Below are 23,188 nucleotides of genomic sequence, written 5' to 3'. Positions count from 1 at the left end.
CAATTACTGCTATTCATTGATTTGAAGAAGTTAGCACTGGCTTTAAGAAGAAAGTTTGGGAGATAGAATGTTGCTCAGTTGTGAGCAGAAAGAAAACGTAAGAAAAAAATATAGCTCCAACTTGATCTCACTGTCCTTAAAATGGAGAAAAGGGATCCTTTGGAGTAGCTATCAAATGTCTGTAAATATAACATATAACAATAAAGTAATATTCCTGTAATCCTTGCAGCATCACTTTTCCGGCCTGGACTACTTGAAAATATTGATATGTCACTTGGTAGTAAACATATTTGATTATAATATTACTTTTTCAGCTCTTAAAGCAATGCATCTTGTGAGCTGAACAAGGGCAAGATATTGTGTTTATCTCACTGTACATAATTGTACTGAGAATCCTTGCACCACCAGATTTGTGACCTATACTACTTCAAAAGGTTGATGCAATTACATAAAGGTTCTGTTATATAAAAGGCATACTACTAGGATACTATTAGATACCAATAAACAGTACCTAGAGCATATTACTCCTGGTGGGACTGGCAGAGACAATTGGAGAAAGTTGGTCCCACAAATATTCTGCTCTTATATAATGTAGAATTTGTAGATTGCATGACTTACATCAGCAAGCTATTAACATTTATCAATAGATACATTAAGCAGCCAGAGGCCTGTTACTATCTACTACATTTTTAACTGTTCTCAGAATGTCCAATAAACTCCAAGATATATTTTACTTTTGTCATATCAATATACCTTGGTGCATTCAGCAGCCAAGTTTCAATGTCATATTCAAACTAACATGATTTTGTTATCATGCAATTTCTCTGCATCAAATATTGTACTATTTTGTTGGATTGATGTTTCTAGAAATTATTCTTAGTTTAATCATTTAATAAAATATAACAGTTGCTCCAAAATCAGTCATATCATTTACTCACATTTGCAGCAAATATATTTTTATACATTTACAAGTTTTTCATGTAAGGCAGAGGAAAATATGTGGAAAACACTTAAAGTATAAAACCTAAAATGTAGAGGAAGGAAAGCAAATTCTTGGTTTCAAATCTCTGTAGGAATTTGGAAACGTGTCTTTTATCAGATATACTTTCCACCACAAAAGGCAAGATACTGTATTTATCTCAAGCATAGCATATTTCCTGCAAAATTATCCTTCTCATTGACACTAAGTTGAACACACACACACACACACACACAATTGTGTGTGTGTGTGTGTGTGTGTGTTCCTAATAAATCCAGTCTAAGAAATCTAATAAAAAATAGATAAAACAAAAATTTATTAGATTATATCCCTAATAAATCTATTCCCAGTAAATCAAATTTAACAATTAGATCTAGGGATAATTTATGATATGTGTATTCCTAAAAATATTCCCAATAGTTATAATTAATACATTTAATATATACCTGTTATGTCTCCTCTTGGAAATTCAAACGAACAAACAGAAAGCAGCCGTTTCACAATCAAATCAAACTGAAAGAAGTAACAAGATAACGGCTGGCAGAAACTGTTAGGACTCCCCTTCGAAATTCAAACAAACAAAACAGAGAGCTCTTTGCTGTAACGTCCTCATTCAAATAATTATTTTATTCCTGGCGAAATGCACCAGCCCAGCTGTGTCCTTTTATACCCATTAAGGCAACGTGCTAATTTACTGGCTTGCCCTTCTCATTTGCTCCAATCAATGTTTGTCCTGACGCCTCCCTTCAGATTAACGTTTCCTGGTTCTGACGTCAATCCATGATCTAACAATCATCAGAGTCAAAACTCCCAACAGGATCGATCCTTCCAATCACAACACTATCCCTCACCGCAGGGCCCTTCCCCCGAGTCTGACAATCAGGATGTGGTTTTGAAGGGAATTGTGCATGATATATTCGAATAAGGTCTGGGGCATGTACCTTGGACACATCCTGCCAAGAACGAATCTCCGTTTCATTTTCTAATCTCCCCACATAGTACTGAAACCGTCCCTTCAGCCATCGTGAATCATAAATTCCAACCACTGTAGTATCTGTAACAGGTTCAGTGCTGGGCCTAGATGAGAAACGTGCCCGACCTAGGGTTTCCTTGAGGTCAGGTCTACCCTGTTTTCCCGACGAGCCAAAAGTGGTTTCAAGTATGGGTCTGCGGGTCCCTCTCTGTTTGCAGGAATTAACAAAATGTCCCAGACCCCCGCAATTAAGGCACAAGCCTTTCTGAAACCTTCTCGAACGTTCTCGCACCGTTAAGTGAAGGCGGAGTGCTCCCAACATCATTGGCTCCTCCGTCTTAACCGTAGCTTGTGAACGAAAAAGAGAAGGTGGTTCCACAACGGCCCGTCTGCTTCCGCGCTGTTGTAAACGGCCTTCAATCCGTAAGCACTGAATTATCAATGCATCCAAAGTTAAAACCCGCTCTGCATGGACCAGCTCATCTTTGATGGCATCAGACAAGCCTTCCTGGAATGCAGCCATATGATCCGGTTCATTCCAGTTAGAGTCCATACACAGTAAACGAAATTCTGCAACGTATTCCTGCAGGGAATGTTTCCCCTGATTAATGTCCCGTAAACGTCTGTCCACAGTTTGACTTTTAATTGGGTTTTCAAACATAACCCTCATTTGTTGCAGAAAACCCTGAATATTATCCAGTACAGAGCTATCTTGAGTTAACAAGGGAGTAGCCCATTTGGCAGCCTGCCCAGACAAAAGACTAATAATAAATCCTATCTTAGCCCGGTCATTTGGAAAGTCTTCAGGCCTCAAGGACATAAATAATTGACAATGCCCCAGAAATGCCGGAAACATGTCCATTTGTCCTGAAAATTTCTCCAGCATAGATACTGGGCTTTTCCTCACAGGAGGGGCTGAAGGAGCAGCAGGAATTTGCAAGCTTGAAATATGATTCACCAACTGGGTTACCTGGTTTTGGAGGGTCTGGTTACTTTGTAACAGCTGGTTTATTTGTTGCTGTTGCTGCTCCACCAAACGCTGCAGTTGATTTAAATCCATCTTGCTTTAGAGATGATTTTTTTGTGGCCAGGAACAATAATGTTATGTCTCCTCTTGGAAATTCAAATGAACAAACAGAAAGCAGCCGTTTCACAATCAAATCAAACTGAAAGAAGTAACAAGATAACGGCTGGCAGAAACTGTTAGGACTCCCCTTCGAAATTCAAACAAACAAAACAGAAAGCAGCCATTTCATAATCAAGTCAAACTGAAAGAAGTAACAAGATAACGGCTGGCAGAAACTGTTAGGACTCCCCTTCGAAATTCAAACAAACAAAACAGAGAGCTCTTTGCTGTAACGTCCTCATTCAAATAATTATTTTGTTCCTGGCAAAATGCACCAGCCCAGCTGTGTCCTTTTATACCCATTAAGGCAACGTGCTAATTTACTGGCTTGCCCTTCTCATTCACTCCAATCAATGTTTGTCCTGACGCCTCCCTTCAGATTAACGTTTCCTGGTTCTGACGTCAATCCACAATCTAACAGTCATCAGAGTCAAAACTCCCAACAGGATCGATCCTTCCAATCACAACATATACCTATTTATTATATTCCTAAAATATATAATCTATAGCTTTCCTTTTATTCAGGAACTCCAAGACTTTGTAATCTACAAAAGAATCATCATAAGGCTCAAACCAACAATGGAGACAGAGGAGGAAGAGAAGGAGGAGAAAATGTGACTGCATAGCTTATGATTATCTAAGATTCTAATTATAAAATCATCATTACTCTAGGGGAGAAAAACATTTCCATTCTAATCGCATATTGGTATATAACTCCTGAACTGATGAAAGGGGAAGTTGGCGTATGTATGTATGAATGTACGTATGTATGTATGTATCCATCCATCTACAGATTCAGCAGACCAATGCATATGCATTTAGTGGTAGGATCCAGAATCGTAAAGACCATGGCATACTAAACAGGTGCATGATGACAATTAAAATAGGAGTTAGAGACCTTAAATTAAGGGACAATCATTGTGCCTGTTGCATGAGAGAGTCCTTCATGTCCCTGACACTTCTTGTGTGTTTGCTGCTGCTTCCACCAACTGATTGTGTGATATCTCCTGCAGTTTGTGCCATTCCTGAGTCTCTGAAAGTGCAATACCAATATTTTCAGCCAGGTGATGTGATAATTGGTGGGATCATTTCACAGATTTTCTCCGTTTCTGAAGGGATAGATTTCAGCTCACACCCTACACCCAAATGTGATGTTGAACCTGCGTAAGCAAATTCCTCACTGATTTCTGTAATACTTGGCTATTTTATGGCAGTGCCATTGATATGCTTTCAGCAACTTGATGTAGATTCTAGAAATCAGATAATTTTTATTCCTTCATCCATTTATTCTAACCTTCTGATAATGGAAAATAGGAGATTTTGAAATGGTGGTCAGAACCAAAACACTCATGTGGCAGCCATGCTAGTTTCCATCCCAGCAACTGTTATCTTATTGCTCTTGGTTTTAACCCAACTATTTGGCTTAAACTTAAAGCTCCAGCACTCAGCAAGTAGTTGGATATTATGATCTAAACTTCTCTTCTAACTCTGTGATTCTATGATATTTGCCACATCTCCTGGTATGCTCTGAGTTCATTCTTTAACATTTGATAGGATCAAATCAGTCAGTAAGACATGTTAGATTTGATTGTGTGAAGTGGGAAAACCTGCCTTAGTTTTGGATCAATCTTTTTTTGCTTAAATCCTTGATATTATATACATAGCACTATTTGTATCCAGAGAGGTTCTACTCAAAAATCACTGGAGTGAAATATCTTCATATTTCTCTGACCTTATGAGAGGCGAGAAGCAAGTGATGGTTGAGCATGTTGGGTTACATGTAATTTGGTCTGGTCTAGAAATAAAACTATCCATCATTGAATAGTTTCACTGCATAAGTTAATGAAGCAACATTTGTTTCTAAGCACACATTAGGATGGTTGAAATATTGGAAAAGCAGCTCCATTACAAGCAAACAAACTAGTCTTCTAGTTAAAGGTAATTTCATTCCAAGTGTCAGGCTTCTCATTTTCCAGTGTTCTCCAATAATAAATATAGGGTACCTATTGCAGGAGTAGCATTGAAAATGATAACACTGAACATCGGGGCTTACCCAAGTTGTGTCTTTTACTTTAGTATGATGCTGAAAAAATATCAGCACACCCTAGCCTTGGTGTTTGCGGTGAATGAAATAAATGGAAACAGCATGATCTTACCCAATAGAACGCTGGGATTTCATATCTATGATAGCCACTTTGATGCCCAGCTAACTTACCAGAACACGCTGAACCTACTTTTTAATCAGAAGCCAACTATTCTGAACTACAAGTGCAGCAAGAAGATACCAGCAGCTGTCATTGGGGGTACTGACTCAGAAACCTCTGTTCACATAGCTACTATCTTAGGGATTTACAAGATTCCTCAGGTAAGGTGGATTACACATGTATTGTTTAGGAATTTATTATCTATTACAGTATATCTCAATCTTGACAATATTAAGATTGGTGGACTTCAACTCCCAATGATGTACTTAAAAGGTTATTAAGAAATTTATTATCCACACTTATTAAGAAAGTATTTGCATTTGTTAAGAAACTTATTATGTACAGAATATTGTTTAGATTTTCTCTATAGTGATGTACCAAAAGCAGGTTGATCTGAGCAGAAATAAGCTTCTTCTAAGTTTAGTGTGAGAATACATAGACTTTTAAGATCTCATTGCCAGCATCACAAAATCATTTTCCTCCTTAATGTGATGCAATTTCCTTCTCCTTTGCTGGTAATGTGATATTTCAGGAAGGGAGAGATGTTGCTTTTTTTTTTTCCTCTTATTTGCTCTGCGGTAAATTTGTTTATAAAAGTCTTAGTGAAATTTAAAACTTGATTTAATTATACAAGTTATGAATGGATAATATGCACAAAAGGGCTTCCTTATTGGACGGACATTCTCACAATGCTCACTGGTGCTTATCTTTAATATGTGATGATCTTCTTTCCGTTTTCATTTTTTACCCTGGTCTTAACTATTCCCTCTATTTTTCTTTCTCTTAGTTCCTTTTGCGCACTTTATTTCTTATAATTGCATTAGAGAAGGAGATCAAAAGTAATCTGATACATGAATAACCACTGGTGTTTTTAAAACTCTTTTAAATTTATATAAAAGATAAACATGATAAAAGGAATGTTTCATATTAATTGTTACTTTAGGTGCAGTGGTGGGATTCATATAATTTAATACCAGTGGTGCTATTCTACTGATTCAGCCCAGTTCTAGCTTACTGGTAGTGTTGAAGATCAGCAGAGACCAAACTGGTTCCCTATGACAAGGTGCTATTGGGCCCATCCACCCAACTAGGTTTGCATACTGATCTTTATTCCCTGCTTTTGAAGTGCAGCTGCTTTGTGCAGAATAGCAGAATGCTGCATGTCAGCTGCTCAAGCTACAGGGAGAGTGCAATATTGCAGGAAGTGAGTATGAAAGCCTCGGTATGTGTGTGCAAAGGCTGATGGTGGGAAAGAGAGATCTTCTAAACCTGCGATGCTTGGCTGAACAGGGTGACATGGCGAGGCTTGTCTGCCTTTCAGGCACAGTTCTCAACTTCTTCAGGACCTCAATGGGGCTGCCTCCCACTAGCCCTTCCTTCTGCCACCAGCCCTGCATCCAGTCTTCAACAGGGGGATACACTGCTACTGGGGGTAGGCAAGTGGGGGAAAAAGCAGCCTTCATAGGAGAATGCCATGCTGGGACCAGGACATCTACCTGCCTATCAGGAGTGCCGCTGCCAGGCATTGGCCCCATTGGAATCTGAAGGTCAGGACACTCAGGCTGGCAGAGGTGTGTGAAAACTCTGGAGCCCCTTAAGGCCTATGGGATGGATCAGGTCATCCAAGACTTCCTGGAAAGGGCTTTGTCATAGAGGGCTGTGTTCCGGGACCAGGTGCTTTCTCTTAAGCCTTTCATCTGGAGGCACTGCAGAAGCTGAGAGCCTGGCCCAAAAGATGGATGAGCTTCATCGTGTTCCCCCCAGGCACCCCTTCAGCCAAGCACAGCAGGCCTAGGGTTAGTCTCCTTCCCCTGCCATTGGCATCACCATTTCACCCAGGCAGCCAGGAGGCCAGGGAAGGAGTAGCTGGGAGGGGATGGTTGAGTGACTGGGCATGGCGATCAGTAGTGGGATTCAGCAGTTCACTGAATTGCAAAAAAAAAAAAAAATAGCTACTGATTCAACTGAACTGGTGTGAACCAGCTGGTTAGGTGGTAGCATTTAGTTGGCACTGACTTCTCTTAGATTGTAAACAGGGAAATAAACGGAATAATAATGAATCAAAAATAAATAATGAAAAATTAGGACACATAGAGGAACATTTCATGCATTATTCATTCTTCATGAATTATTAACTAGAGATGGGAAATGGATGACAAAGAAATAATATGTCTAAATGCACATAAAAGAAGTCATGATGATATGGAATTTGTTATGCAGAAGAAATAGTGTGTTTTATTATTTATTTATTTTGGTTTGGTTTAGCTCATGTTAAGGATGGAGAAACCTAAATGTTACATAGAGTCAGTTTGTGATTGGAGCAGCCTTTGGGTATGCTGTACACTAATTAAATGTTGTTTTAAAAAAGAAAGTGAAAACTACTGTGTTTTTGTGCTTGACCCTTTTTATATTTCCCTATTATATAATGAAATTATGTTGGCCTTTAGGTCTCCTATTGTGTATATTCTCCACCAGTGAATGATATAAGCCATCCATCTTTCTTATACCGTATGGTACCTAATGAAGCACACCAGTACACAGGAATAGTCAACCTATTGCTGCATTTTCAATGGAAGTGGATTGGGATCATGGCTATGGATGATGATAAAGGAGAAATATTTGTACAGACCTTGGAGAAAAGCTTTTCTGATAATGGAATCTGCACTGCCTTCTCTAAACGAATGCCCCTCCAAAGCAATATTTTACACATGGTTGTTAATTTCTGTGATACATTTAGGGAAATGGCCCTGTTGCTGAGTAAAGAAAATGTCAATGTCTGTGTTATTAGTGCTGATGCTCACATGATGTTAGATTTGCAGATGGCGCTCAGTTTTGCTGAATCAATTATGATGCTGCCTATGCAGAAGGTATGGGTGATGACAGCCCATTGGGATTTTTCACTGGAGCCCTTTTTAAATAGTTTAAATATGCAGATCTTCCACGGTGCCCTGTCCTTTGCAAGTCACACCTCAGAGATGTCAACATTTCAGAATTTCCTTCACTTCCAGGATCCCCATTCTCTTACTAATCATTTTATCAGAGTCTTCTGGGAACAAGCATTTAAATGTTCATTTCCAGCTTCTGCAACAGACAAGGAGAACCTTGGAAGCTGTACTGGCAATGAGAGACTAGAAAGCCTTCCGCAGCCTTTTTTTGAAATGAGAATGACCAGTCAAAGCTACAGTGTTTACAATGCTGTCTATGCTGTGGTGCATGCTTTGCATGCCTTTTATTCATGCAGAAGGAAATTCCGAGCAGTGCCGGTTAGAGATCACCCAAGAACTTCAAAATTACGGTATTTTCAGGTAATATCTTACCTAGGAGGCAGATTATTTTTGATGCATCAATGATGTTGATAATATTAGGGTCTTCATTTATATAAGGATTCTCATTCTGAATATAATGCATTACTGAGCATTCCCAGAGGAGATACAAAGAAGGCAAGACAATGACTTTATGACCACAAGCGGGACCCACATTTCCACTTCTATGCAAGTCAGTTGTTAAGTGAAACCTGTCCATTTTTTTGTCATGATTGGTAAGTAAGTTGTTATAGTTGTTGAGTGAATTATATGATCATTAAGTGAATCCAGCTTCTCCCATTGACTTTGCTATGAAAAACTGGATGGGAAGATTACAAATGGAGAAAAAAAGACTCAAGCACACTGCAACTATTGTAACTACATACCAGTTGTCAAGTGCTCAAATTTGATCACATGACTGTAAGGATGCAGCAGTAGTTATAAGTGCAAGGTGTAGTTGTAAGTTATTCTTTCAGGGCCATATTAACTTTTAATGATCACTAAATGAATGGTTGTAAGTCTAGGACAACCTGCAAACAATGGAGATAAATACACATAAATAAGAATAGTATTTAGACTTATACACCACGTCACAGTGCTTTACAGACATCTCTAAGTGGTTTATAGAGTTAGCCTATTACCCCCAACAATCTTGGTCCTCATTTTGCTGATCTTGGAAGGATGGAAGGCTGAGTCAACCTTGAGCCTGGTGAGATTTGAACTGCCAAATTGCAGGCAGTCAGCAGAAGTAGCCTGCAGTACTGCACTCTAACCACTGCGCCACCATTGCAAATAGACTCCATAATGGCAATAAAAGGATGAAAGTTTTTCTGAGACTATCATTTTTGTATGTTTTGAAAGAAATGAGAGATGTATTCTTGCAGATGCAGGATACTACCAAATCCAGAATTTAGGATTTTATCCATCCTTTTGCAAAATATTCTAATTTAAGTAAATAATAAAAATTGCACAATAAGTTGTAGCAGAAAAAAATACATAACTGCTAAATAAAGACTTGGAAACTGCCCAGAAGGTAGACAACATATCAATTTAATTTAGTAGAAGTGCCATATTTCCCTGGAAATAAGACCAGGTCGTGTGTGTGTGTGTGTGTGTGTGTGTGGTATTTAGGTTTCTTCAGGTATTTCCCCACGTCTTAATATTTGTGCTTTTATTATACTGATCTTTCGGCAGTCTTTGTCCATTTGGAAGGCAGTCTTGATGTGATGCCTGCATAGTATTTTGCTGATTTTGTCTGCTGTTCCTCTTATGTAGGGCAGGTGTTTGGTTCTGATAATTAGTGTTTTGGCTACGGATTATATTTATGCTGGGTGGTGGTGGGATTGAGCATTTAGGTAGTAGTCGGTGTGTGTTTTCTTTTGGTACATAGTGTGTCCTAGTGTGCCATCTGTTTTTTTGTAGAGTGGTACATTTAGGAATGGTTTGTTTCCTTTTCCATGGTGAATTTGATTTTGGGGTGTGTATTGTTTAGTTGTGTTAGGAAATTGTTTAGGTTTTCTTCTCCATGGAGCCAAATAACAAATACATCATCGATGTATCGTAGCCATAGTTTGGGTTTGTGGGTGGCATTTGCCAGGGCTTTGGATTAAAATTCCATGAACAGATTTGCAATAATGGGTGACAGTGATGATCCCATGGGGGCTCCTTCGATCTGCTTGTATCTTTGTCCTTTTTATACGAAATATGTGTTGGTTAAGCAGTGTTCTGTGCAGAAGAAGTGGGCTTGCAAGGCTATGAAGGGATTGACCTTTGTGATCACTTTATTAGCAACTGCGTCCTCTTCGCTAAAGATGTCAAATTATTCAACACCACAGTCAATGCCACAATCCTTCACAAAGACCTTGATTATGTGTCTGAATGGTCTAACAGTTGGCAACTCCAAATCTTGACCAACAAATGCTCTGTCCTACACATTGGAGTATATATATATATATATATATATATATATATATATGGCATTCGGCTTGCTCGGGTATTTTCCCACGTCATAGTAGCTGTGCTTTTAAAGTAGTAGCGACGTTTCAGCAGAATCTCATCTGCCATCATCAGGCGTCTGTACAGAAGCCTGATGATGGCAGATGAGATTCTGCTGAAACGTCACTACTACATTAAAAGCACAGCTACTATGACGCTGAAAACCCCGTTAAAGCCAATCCATATATATAGTACCCTTGAAAACTTAAGAAAACACACACACACACACACACACACACATATATATATATATATATATATATATATATATATATATATATATATATATATTGTGTGTGTGTGTGTGTGTGTGTGTGTGTGTGTTTTCTGAGGTTTTTGCGGTATTTGTATGTGGATCTTTGGTTGTCGGGTTTTCTCCCGCGTAAGATTCGAAGTATCTAGGCAACGTTTCGATGAAGTCTCATTCATCATCTTCAGGCTTCTGTCTTCGGCTCTTGCTTCTCAGAGTGAGAACTTAAAATATAATCTAAAAAGAGATTCTGCAAAAGTACATAAGGTTGTATTGTAGTATTTGTATTTGAAATAGAGTTAGAAAATTGGGATAACATATGTGTTAATAGAACATTGTAGGGAATGTGTAAAATGTCTAAAATTTAACTAACAGAGTTTAATTAATTAATTTGTTATGGAACATTGTTTTTACTATACTATAAGCTCATTATGTTTTTTATTTTAAAATGTTATGTAGAATGTACTATGCAGAATCAGAATGGAAATTATGTCTTATTTTAAGTGTTAAATTTGTGGGAAAGGTAGAAAGGTGTCATACTTCAACCAGTGATTACAAGAAAAAGTTTGCATTAAAGAGACAAGATAAATAGATAATTGAAAAAGAACGGACAAAAGATACAAGTAGAATGATTTAAATTGAGATTAAATAAATAAAATAGAATTAAGAGAGTGAAAAGAGGGGAGAAGTTATATGGAAAATATAGAATGTTAAATAAGATATGAAATAGTATATAAGGTGAGCATGAATTTGATTTATGTCTGTACAAAAAGTTGTAACCCGGGGTTAAGCCGCTTTCTAAAAAGAAGTTTTATGTTTTTATGTTATGTATTTCGTTTGTTTATGTTTGTATATTGAGAATTAATAATGTTGAATAAGAACATATGAAACAGTAATAATATGAAATATAGAAATATGAAATAGATGAAAGTATAAGTTTAATGAATAAAATTGAACAGAAGTAAAGGAAGAAACAGTGAGAAGTTGGAAAAAGAGTAATAAGATATGAAGTTGAATACATAAGATGCATATTAAATATTGTTAGTATGGAAATGTGATAAATTAGAATTATGTTGTACTTAAATAAGATGTTTTATTTGTTTTGTTAAGTAGTTCTTAGAAAAGATGTTCTATGTTCTTACATTTTATGTTTTGTTTGTCTGTATATTGTTTTTGAAAATTAATAAAATTTGTTTATAAAAAAGAAAAAAAAGACTGCCTTCAAAACAGACAGAAAAATAGCAGCCATCCTAAGAAACCCCAAAGATAAAATTGACCTGGGAAACCAAGGCATATATGAAGCCCCCTGTGCATCATGCCCTGCCACATACATTGGACAGACCAATAGAAGAATAAGTACCCCCCTAGATGAAAACAAAAATGCAGTAAAAATGCTGGAACACACTTCCTCACTAGTCCAACACATGAAAGCTACAGGTCATAGCATCGACTTCAATGGCACCAAAACCCTAGCCACTATAGAAAACCCAGCTACAGAATTATCCCAGAAGCCATAGAGTTTAAAAAAAGACCAGAAAGCATGAATAGAAGTGATGATGCCACCAGACTGTCAATTATCTGGAAGTCTGCACTCTCAAACAAAAAAATCTTCACACCACAAGCCATGCAAAAACCTGGGCACAAACAGACCCCTCCCCAATACCTCCTGCTCAAACACACCCCAACCAGGCGCCCAGATAAAACCTAGCATCCTAATAAATGATAGTTGTCTGTTCACTTGGAGCCAAGCCGCACTAAAATCCTCCAATAAAGGAAACACAATGTTGCCAGCCAATCAAGACAAAAGATATTAGAAACACCAATCAAGCAGAACACAGCAAACTTCAAGACCAATAACCACAGACCAAGACACCCAACCAATCAGGATGAAGAAAATACCATTCTGGCACAGCAGTACGCTAGCCCCAAATTTAAAACGGAAACGGCTGGGAAAGTCTGACTCACATACGAACACTATAGAGAAGCCTGATGATGACAGAAGAGATTCTGCTGAAATGTTGCTACAACTTTGAAAGTACAACTATAATGATGTGGGAAAATACCCAAATAAAGCTGAATACCATACATATAAATACCCATGAAAACTTACAAACAAACAAACACACACACACACACACACACACACACACACACACACACACATATCCATGTTTTCTTAAGTTTTCGCGTGTACTTACATGTATGGTATTCAGCTTTGTTTGGGTATTTTCCCACGTCATTATAGTTGTACTTTCAAAGTTGTAGCAAGGTTTCAGCAGAATCTCATCTGCCATCATGAGGCTTCTTTATTGTGTCCGTCTGTGAGTCAGACTTTTACAGTTTTTTCTGTTTTAAATTTGGGGCTAGCCTACTGCTCTGCCAGAATGTTTTTTTCTTCATCCTGATTGGCTGGGAGTCTTGGTCTGTGTTTACTGGTCTTGGAGTTTGCTGTGTTCTGCTTGATTGGTGTTTCTAATATCTTCTGTCTGCTTTGTGGCTTTTTTTGTCTTGATTGGCTGGCAACATTGTGTTCCTGTATTGGAGGCTTGTAGTGCAGCTTGGCTCTGAGTAAATGGACAGTTATAATTTGTTAAGAAGCTAGGTTTCATCTGGGTGCCTGGTTGGGGTTTGTTTGAGCTGGAGGTATCAGGGGGATCTATTTGTGCCCAGGTGTTTACTTGACTAGTTGGTGTGGAATTTTTTTTCTTGTGAGTGCAGGCTTCCAAATAATTGACAGTCTGGTGGAATCATCTCTTCTATTCATGCTTTCAGGTCTTTTTTTAATCTCTATGGCTTCTCTGATAATTCTGTGGCTGGGGTTTTCTATAGTGGCTAGGGTTTTGGTGCCATTGAAGTTGATGCTATGACCTGTGGCTTCCATGTGTTGGACTAGTGAGGAAGCATGTTCCAGCTTTTTGACTGCATTTTTGTGTTCATCCAGGCGGGTACTTATTCTTCTATTGGTCTGTCCAATGTATGTGGCAAGCATGATGCACAGGGGACTTCATATATGCCTTGGTTTCCCAGATCAATTGTATCATTCAGGCTTCTTAGGATGGCTGCTATTTTTCTGTCTGTTTTGAAGGCAGTCTTGATGTGATGCCTGTGTAGTATCTTAGTGATTTTGTCTGTAGTACCTCTTATGTAGGGCAGGACAGCTGTTCCATAGGTCTGTTCATCTTCTAGGTCTCCATTATGTCTCAGTGTGTTTTTGTGGATCAAGCCAGTGATTTTGCTTTTGTAGAAGCCATTGGCTGTCAGTACTTTAGTCAGGGTGCATAGTTTAGTCTTTATGTGTGTCTTGTCTGCCAGGTGTTTGTTTCTAGCAGTTAGTGTTTTAGCCACAGAGTTTATCTGTGCTGGGTGGTGGTGGGATTGGGCGTTGAGTAGTGGTTGGTGTCTGTTTTCTTCTAGTATGTGGTGTGTCCTAGTGTGCCATCTGTTTTTTTGTAGATTAGTACATCTAGGAATAGAAGTCGTTTGTTTGTTTCCATTTCCATGGTGAACTTGATTTTGGGGTGTGTGCTGTTTAGGTGTGTTAGGAAATTGTTTAGGTTTTCTTTTCCATGGGGCCAAATCACAAATGTGTCATCGATGTATCTTAACCATAGTTTGGGTTTGTGGGTGGCATTAGCCAGGGCTCTGGATTCAAATTCTTTCATGAACAGGTTTGCAATGATGGGTAACAGTGGTGATCCCATGGGGGCTCCTTCAATTTGCTTGTATCTTTGCCCTTTGTATTTGAAATATGTCTTGGTTAAGCAGTGTTCTGTTAGTTCCATGAGGTGTTTAGCTGGTTGGTATTTATTTTTGATGATTTCAAGAGTTTCTTTTATTGGGACTTGAGTGAATAGTGAAACCACGTCAAAACTTACAAGCAGATCTTCTTGTTCCATGTGTAGATCTTTGATCATTTTTGATGATCAAATATATATATATATATATATGGCATTCAGCTTTGTTCGGGTATTTTCCCACGTCATTGTAGTTGTGCTTTTAAAGTTGTAGCAACGTTTCGGCAGAATCTCATCTGCCATCATCAGGCTCAGATATATATATATATATATATATTTTATATATATATATATATATATATATATATATATATATATATATATATATATTCCGGCACCAGCTACAGGTTTTTTGAATGAAAGCTCCAGCGAGGAGGACTTGTATGAATCAGCAAGTATTAGTGATTGCAATGATGAGGAGGAGGCGAATATTACAAGGGAGGTCACATTTGATTTGCAGGACTGGCCTGAACCTTCAACCTCTTCGGCTTCTCAATCAGGTTATCAGCCGGGAACGGTTGTTAATGAGGAACTTATGGAGTCTTCAGGTGAAAGTAATAATTTAGATAATCGCTGGGTGGATGTCAGAAGCAGGCGTCTCCTTACGAGAAGAAACCAACGGGAGCACAGGAGGAGGGCAGATCAGTAATTATCCTAATTAGTTGCTCCTCAATAAAAGAAAGAGGAATGACTCTGCATGCTGTCGGGAACAAATTGTCTGCAAGGAGAGCTGAAGACTTTGACTTGGAGGATTTGGGTCTGAAGTATTTTTGTTGGAATTGGATTTGTTGGAACTATTATTTTGGATTGTTTTTGTGGAGGCTGGCCACAGCTGTGATCGGTGGAGACTCCTGGTTGCTGCCTTTGTTTGCGAGGACTGCTGCTTTCAGCCTTATCTGTTTATTTTTGAAGGTGGGACATAACATATATATATATATATATATATATATATATATATATATATATATATATATATATATGTATGTATGTATGTATGTATATATATATATATATATATATATATATATATATATATATATATATATATATATATATACATACATATATATATATATATCTGAGGTTTTTATGCGGGTATTTGTATATGTATATGTATATATATATATATATACATATATATATATACATATACATATATATATATATATCTGAGGTTTTTAAGGGTATTTGTATGTGGGTCTTTGGTTATTCGGGTTTTCCCCACATAAGATTGGAAGTATCTAGGCAACATTTCGATGAAGTCTCATTCGTCATCTTCAGGCTTGTGTCTTCGGCTCTGTGCTTCTCAGAGTGATGTGAGCTTGCAGCTGCTTCTTCCTTTTAACTGCTAGTGGGGATGTGACATGATTGGGTGAGGGCTTGGCTGTGTTCTGATAGGGTGGGGGTGTGTTCTCCTTGGTAGGGGGTTTGGCTGTGTTCTGATTGGTTGGAGGGTTGGCCAAGTTCTGATTGGTTGGAGGCATGTTCTGTTCAGCTGGGGGCTTGATTGTGCTCAGGTTAATCTTAGTTGCTGGGGGATTTGAGCTGGTGAGCTGTGATCCTGCTGTTTGGCTTTGAGTTCGTGGTCATGCTGCATCTTCATGGTGGGTGTCAGTTCACTTCATGTATGGCTCAGAGGGGTTTGAAGTGGGTAGTGATGCAGCTGCAGTGCAGCTTCTGGTCCGTGGTCATGTCTCACCTTCTGTGTGAGTCTGCTTTCTGCGTGGAAGTGTGGTGGTGGCATCTTGTGTGCACTGAAGAACATAAGAACTCAATCAAAAAAGAAGAACCAACCTCTTCCCTGGTCCAACACCTCAAAGTCACAGGACATGAAATTGACTTGAAAAATACCAGAACTATCGCCAAAACCGAACACTTCAACAGCAGAATAATCAGAGAAGCCATAGAGATACAAAAACACCCACACAGCATGAATAAATGAGATGACACCTTCCGTCTACCAGCCATTTGGAAACCCGCCCTCATGAACAGACGAGTACCTAACACGAAGAATGAAACCAGACCCACACCCATGTGGGCCACACAAGATGCCACCACCACACTTCCTATCCTTTAAAAGTGAGCTGACTGAAATATTTGATTGGGGAAGGAAACAATGGGATGACCAATAATGGAGTGATAAAATAATTAAATAGCTTCTGAGTATAGCAAAACTCTATTCCCAGCCAAACAATTTTCACTGTTTCAACCACTTTGGTAATAATCCTTGCCAAAACTTCATTTCCTCCAGCTTTACCATTTCCTAAGTCAAGTCTCCTTTAACAACTGTGCCGGAGACCTGGCAAATTGTACCAGCCCAGCTGTGTCCTTTTATACTCATTGAGGCAACGTGCTAATTTACTGACTCGCTCTCCTCATTCACTCCAGCTGATTTTGCCTTCTCAACTGTCTTCTGTTCCTTACATTTAACCACAAATTTTCCAAGTTCTCATCTCCACTAGAAGACTCTCTCAAAACTTCCCTGTCAGCCATTCCTGGCTGTTGATCAGATAAGGAACCAGAGGAGGTCAAAGGTCCTGACAATTCTAATACATCAGGTCTGTCCTCCTTTGTCACGTCCATCTCCTCATCCTGGTTACCAGTCCAATCACTGAGCCATGCCGGTATACACACACACACACACACACACACACACACACACACACACACACACACAAACCAAATACAAGCTCGACTGATATGAACTTGTTGATGACCCTCACTCTGTCAAGGACCTTGGAGTTCTCATATCGAATGACCTAAGCACCAAAGCTCACTACAACAGTATTGCCAAAAAGGTTTTAAGAGTTGAAAATTTAATTTTATGAACATTCTCCTCTGGTAATACTGTTTTGCTAACTAGGACATTCAAAACTAGACTTAGACAACCTTGAATTACACTGGCTAAGATTGGACTTAAGCATAGTACCCAATCATGTGTTACAATGTCTTGCCAGTTAATATTTCAGCTTTAACCACAACAACACAAGAGCACACAACAGATATAAACTTAATGTAAACCACTCCAAAATTATAGCAGAAAAAATATATAACTGCTTAATAATCACTTGGAAATTGCCCAGAGATACTGCAAGGTAGACAATACATAAATTTAATTTGGTAGAAGCAGTAATAGTAGTGGTAGTAGAGGTAGCAGTATAGTAGCAGCAGCAGCAGCAGCCATAGTAGTAGTAGTATTCCCTTGGCAGGTAGTAAACCTTAACTTTGAAATTCCTGTGACATAGGTATACCAAAATATTTCTATGCCAAAGGACAATTTAACCTGTTTTTTTTTTTTTTTGAAATACATTATCTGCTAGTTCTTAGTATCCTTTTAAAACTGAGCTGACTGAAATATTTGGTAGGGGGAGGAAATAATGGGACGACCAATAATGGAGTGATAAAATAATTAAATAGCTTCTGAGTATAGCAAAACTCTATTCCCAGCCAAACAATTTTCACTGTTTCCACCACTTTGGTAATAATCCTTGCCAAAACTTCATTTCCTCCAGCTTTACCATTTCCTAAGTCAAGTCTCCTTTAACAACTGTGCCGGTGACATGGTATCTTTTGACAAGAAGGGTGAATTGCTAGCTGGATTTGACATTATCAACTGGGTAACTTTCCCTAACAAATCCTTCATGAAAGTAAAAGTGGGACAAATGGATCCTGAAGCACTATCAGACAGAAGGTTCTCCATAAATGAAAGAAAAATCACATGGCCAGCCCATTTTAACCAGGTAGGACCAAAATAAAGTTTCCAGTTTGAAAATCAAAATAAATAGCTCTTTTTTCAGCAATTAACATTTGCCAGTATTGTTATAATAAGTGTCTGGAAGAGGACAAACTTGACATTTTTGATCCAGTATGTGAAATTTTAGCAAAGCTAATTTGCAAAGGGAATGGAATAGAATAGAGTTCTTTATTGGCCAAGTGTGATTGGACACACCAGAAATTTGTCTTGGTGCATATGCTCTCACATAAAAGAAAAGATTACATTCATCAAGAATCATAAGGTACGACACTTAATAATAGTCATAGGGTACAATAAGCAATCAAATCATACTAGGAAACAGTATAAATCATAAGGATATAAGCAATAAAGTTACAGTCTTACAGTCATAAGTGGGAGAAGATTGGTAAAAGTAGGGATGGGAAGATTAATCGTAATAGTAATACAGACTTAGTGAATAGTTTGAAAATGTTGAGGGAATTATTTCTTTAGCAGAGTGTTGGTGTTTGGGATAAACTGTCCTTGTATCTATTTGTTTTGATGTGCAGTGCTCTATCACATCATTTTGAGGGTAGGAGTTGAAGCAGCTTATGTCCAGGATCTGAGGGTTCTGTAAATATTTTCACAGCCCTCTTTTTGACTTGTGCAGTACATAGGTCCTCGATGGAAGGCAGGTTGGTAATAATTGTTTTTTCTACAGTCCTAATTATTTTCTGAAGTCTGTGTCAGTCTTGTTTGGTTGCAGAACCAAACCAGACAGTTATGGAGATGCAGATGACAGACTCAATAATTCCTCTGTAGGACTGTATCAGCAGCTCCTTGGGCAGTTTGAGCTTTCTGAGTTGGCACAGAAAGAACATTCTTTGTTGTGCTTTTGGATGATGTTTTTCATGTTGTGTCCATTTTAGGTCTTGAGATATGATAGTGTATAGTAATCCTAGTGTTAATACACATGTTTGTATTAAGATAGTAAGGGTTGAAGGATACAAACTTGTAAAGTTGCAAACACCACAGATAACATTTCAGAATAATCTCCCATAGAATGATGCAAAAGACAGGAGAGGTTATAGCAAATTGCAATCTGAGCTGGACCTGTTAGTAGGAATAGAGACAAGAATGAGCAGCAATACCTTGCAAGATGCATCAAACCTGCAGTCGAGATGTTTGTTATTTATTTGCAAAAGGCGAGTATTCTTTTTATTTGAAAACTACTTGCTCCGAGAGGTGAGCAGATGGATGTGACAAGGAGTGGCAGGTGAGAGGGTGGGGCAAGGCAGAGCCAGACATGGCAAGGAGAGGATGGGCAAAATGAGGTGCCCTTTGACATGAGTTACATTGAGTTGGCCATGCCCATTCAGCCATGCCTACCCAGCCACTCATTAGGGCAGAGAATCAGTTGTTAAATTATTTGAATCCCACCACCAATATTGAACAAGCCTGAAGTCAAATACAGGTAGAATGTATCACAAAACACTGAACACATAGGTTATTTTCAGATATTAGTGATGTAAAAGGCCTACTCAGAGTGATGGTAAGCTTCATCAACAATACATGCTATTTTCGACCATTTGTTATATGTGTACATATCTGCAAAAACACATGAAACTACTGAATATTTCTCAGAAGTTTATGATGCATGTACTGATTTCTGAAAATGGTTGGATTCAAGGGAATAAAACATGTTTTTTTTTCTCTCACTCTCTTTAATGATAGACCATACCTCTTGCTCTGTGCAATGATCATTGCCCACCAGGCTCCAGAAAGAAAATGAAGGAAAGTGGGCCTTTTTGTTGCTATGATTGTAATATTTGTCCATCAAGAAAATTTTCAAATGAAAGAGGTAGGAAATATTGAATTGTTATATTTATGCGTGTGCATAAATAAAGTATGTATCCATAAAGACAGCCACAGAGATTTCACACAGAGATATCACACCCTTAGAGGTCATCTCTCGTTATTTGTGAGAGTCCCATTCTAGATGAGCTCTCCAATAGCAAGTTTTAACAAATATCTATTTAACAGAGATGTGAATAGTTGTTAATGTTGCTGAACTACATCTACCAGCACTTCTGGCTTGGAAGATTGAAAGCAATGAATGATGAGAATTGTTGCTCATTTCAGTTTCAAAATCCATAGTTGTCCACTGAAGTTTAATGACATAGGATGTTTACAATTAGTAAATATTTCTCAGTAAGCAAACGTATGCAAAATTTGAAATACTGCTATGAATTCTGAAATACTACGCATATTTTCACAGATATGGATGACTGCTTAGACTGTCCAGAAGAACAGTATCCAAACAAGGAAAAAAACCTGTGCATTCCAAAGGATCTAAATTTCTTGTCTTACAATGAAACTTTGGGCATCACTTTGGCTGTTCTGGCTTTATCATTTTCTGTGACCACAGTGGTGGTACTTGGAATTTTCATAAAACATCGGAATACTCCCATTGTCAAAGCTAACAACCGGAATCTCACTTATCTTCTCCTTGTCTCCCTCTTCCTCTGTTTCCTCTGTTCCTTGCTATTCATTGGTCAGCCCCAAATGCTGACCTGTCTTCTTCGTCAAATTGCTTTTGGGATCATCTTCTCAGTTGCTGTCTCTTCTGTTTTGGCCAAAACCCTCACAGTGGTTCTAGCTTTTATGGCTACTAAGCCAGGATCAAAAATGAGAAAATGGGTGGGGAAAAGATTTTCAAATTCTCTGATTCTCTGTTGTTCCTGCATTCAAGCAAGTATTTGCATATTGTGGCTGTGCACTGGCCCTCCGTTCCCAAATTTGGACATGCATTCTCTTCCGGAAGAGATTGTAGTTGAATGCAATGAAGGATCAGGCAACATGTTCTATTATATTTTAGGATATATGGGGTTTCTTGCTCTCATCAGCTATATTGTGGCTTTCTTTGCTCGAAAACTGCCAGACTCTTTTAATGAAGCCAAATTTATTGCTTTCAGCATGCTGGTGTTTTGTAGTGTATGGGTGACTTTTGTACCAACTTATCTGAGCACGAAAGGAAAATACATGGTAGCTGTGGAGATCTTCTCCATCTTGGCTTCCAGTATAGGAATATTGGGATCTATCTTTTTCCCTAAATGCTACATAATCCTACTGAGACCAGAACTCAACACAAAGGAGCACATAAAAATGAAAAATTAACAATTACTGCTATTCATTGATTTGAAGAAGTTAGCACTGGCTTTAAGAAGAAAGTTTGGGAGATAGAATGTTGCTCAGTTGTGAGCAGAAAGAAAATGTAAGAAAAAAATATAGCTCCAACTTGATCTCACTGTCCTTAAAATGGAAAAAGGGGATCCTTTGGAATAGCTATCAAATGTAAATATAACATATAACAATAAAGTAATATTCCTGTAATCCTTGCAGCATCACTTTTCCGGCCTGGACTACTTGAAAATATTGACATGTTATTTGGAAATAAACATATTTGTTTATTATATTGCTTTTTCAGCCCTTAAAACCATGCATCTTGTCAGCTAAACACAGGCAAGATACTGTATTTATCTCACTGTATAAACTCTATATTTAGGTTCACTTTTATCCTCCATTTCATATTTATTTCATATTACATATCCTCCCATTAAAATATTTTAATTATGACTGCTCTATGAAAAGTACAGTGAAAGGGAGATTGCTAACCATTGTTAGAGATAAAACTCACAATAGATGAAAATATAATGTACAATGGGCAAAGAACATGCCTTCTCAGAGTCTGTGGAGGTGAGAAAAAAAAATGATTGGCTGGTTAAAGCCTAGAGGATGGGGAATTCTGAGAGTTGAAGGCCACACTTCATAAAATTGCTCAGGTTGAGAAACACTGAGCTCAAAATTTTCAGTGTCAACTCCTTTATTTGAAGCCACAGTAAGTTAACCCATCTCAACCGATCTGATTTCTTGGCCAACCTGCTTCACAAAGTGAGGCAGAAAAAAGTATGAAGGTGATAATGGCTAATTTTTTTATACCTAAAAATGGAAACTATTTGTAACTGGGGACCCCATGTCTGCCCTCCCATCCATGTACAGTGAAACCTTGGGTTGAAAATGTTTCTATTCATGACCAAATCAGGTGACGACCAGAATTTTCAGCAAATTTTTGTTTCTAGTCACAAACACATCTTCACGTGGAGACTAGACACAGCTGCAGCAATTTTCCCTGCTGTGATGATTTCTCTTTCGGTGCCATTTTTTTTTATCTGTGCATGCACAGACGTTCTTGCTTCCAGTCACAACCAAATTGGGTTGCGACTATAGTCCTGAAATGAATTATGGTCACGACCCAAGGTTCCATTGTATTCTTAGATACTTCAGAGATAATTGTATGGTACTTTTGGTCATAAGAATGCAGTACAAGATATTTAATGGATAAAGTCAATGGACTATTCACTCCATCATATTATTTCCTCAATGGAGCAAAGGGATGCCTACAGGAAGCTTAAACATGGATACGATCATGCCCTTAAGAATCAACTTATTTCTTGTCCTGGAAGTATGAGACCAATTTATGCCTTGTAGCCACTAATAAATTTATCTTCAGTGGTCTGCAATGCTTTCTAAGATACTGGACATCACAAGATCATATGGAAGCAAATTATTTAGCTGGATATGTTATTTAGCAGTACTGTGTTCCTTGGGCAGAATTCTCCTTAACAGACCTTCTTACTTCAGTTTGTTTAAATGTTGGTTCCAAAGACCTTTGTTGGCTATGTAAAACATATATTTACTGTGAATTATGTATCCTCTTAGCATATTGGAAAAGAATTATTGATAGCCATCTTCCAATATCAAGGAGACTGTCACAAACAAAATGGGGTCAACCT

General features: G+C 38.1%; 1 protein-coding gene across 1 annotated transcript; it reads left to right on the top strand.

Annotated features, from left to right (window-relative positions):
* The first annotated feature begins 7,777 nt into the window (after positions 1-7,777).
* On the top strand, positions 7,778-21,512 carry LOC113452582 (vomeronasal type-2 receptor 26-like). Its single transcript, XM_087917695.1, has 5 exons — positions 7,778-8,539; positions 16,897-16,932; positions 18,136-18,363; positions 20,070-20,196; positions 20,614-21,512. Exons 1-5 carry the CDS (start codon positions 7,793-7,795, stop codon positions 21,510-21,512), a joined length of 2,037 nt encoding a protein of 678 aa, XP_087773821.1. The 5' UTR covers positions 7,778-7,792.
* Positions 21,513-23,188: the final 1,676 nt, after the last annotated feature.

Source organism: Pseudonaja textilis, chromosome Z, assembly GCF_049901715.1.
Source record: "Pseudonaja textilis isolate UNSWEBS1 chromosome Z, rPseTex1.2, whole genome shotgun sequence".
Classification (NCBI taxonomy): domain Eukaryota; kingdom Metazoa; phylum Chordata; class Lepidosauria; order Squamata; family Elapidae; genus Pseudonaja; species Pseudonaja textilis.
Note: the sequence above shows the minus strand (reverse complement) of the source record. Positions and strands in the feature narration are given on the sequence as shown.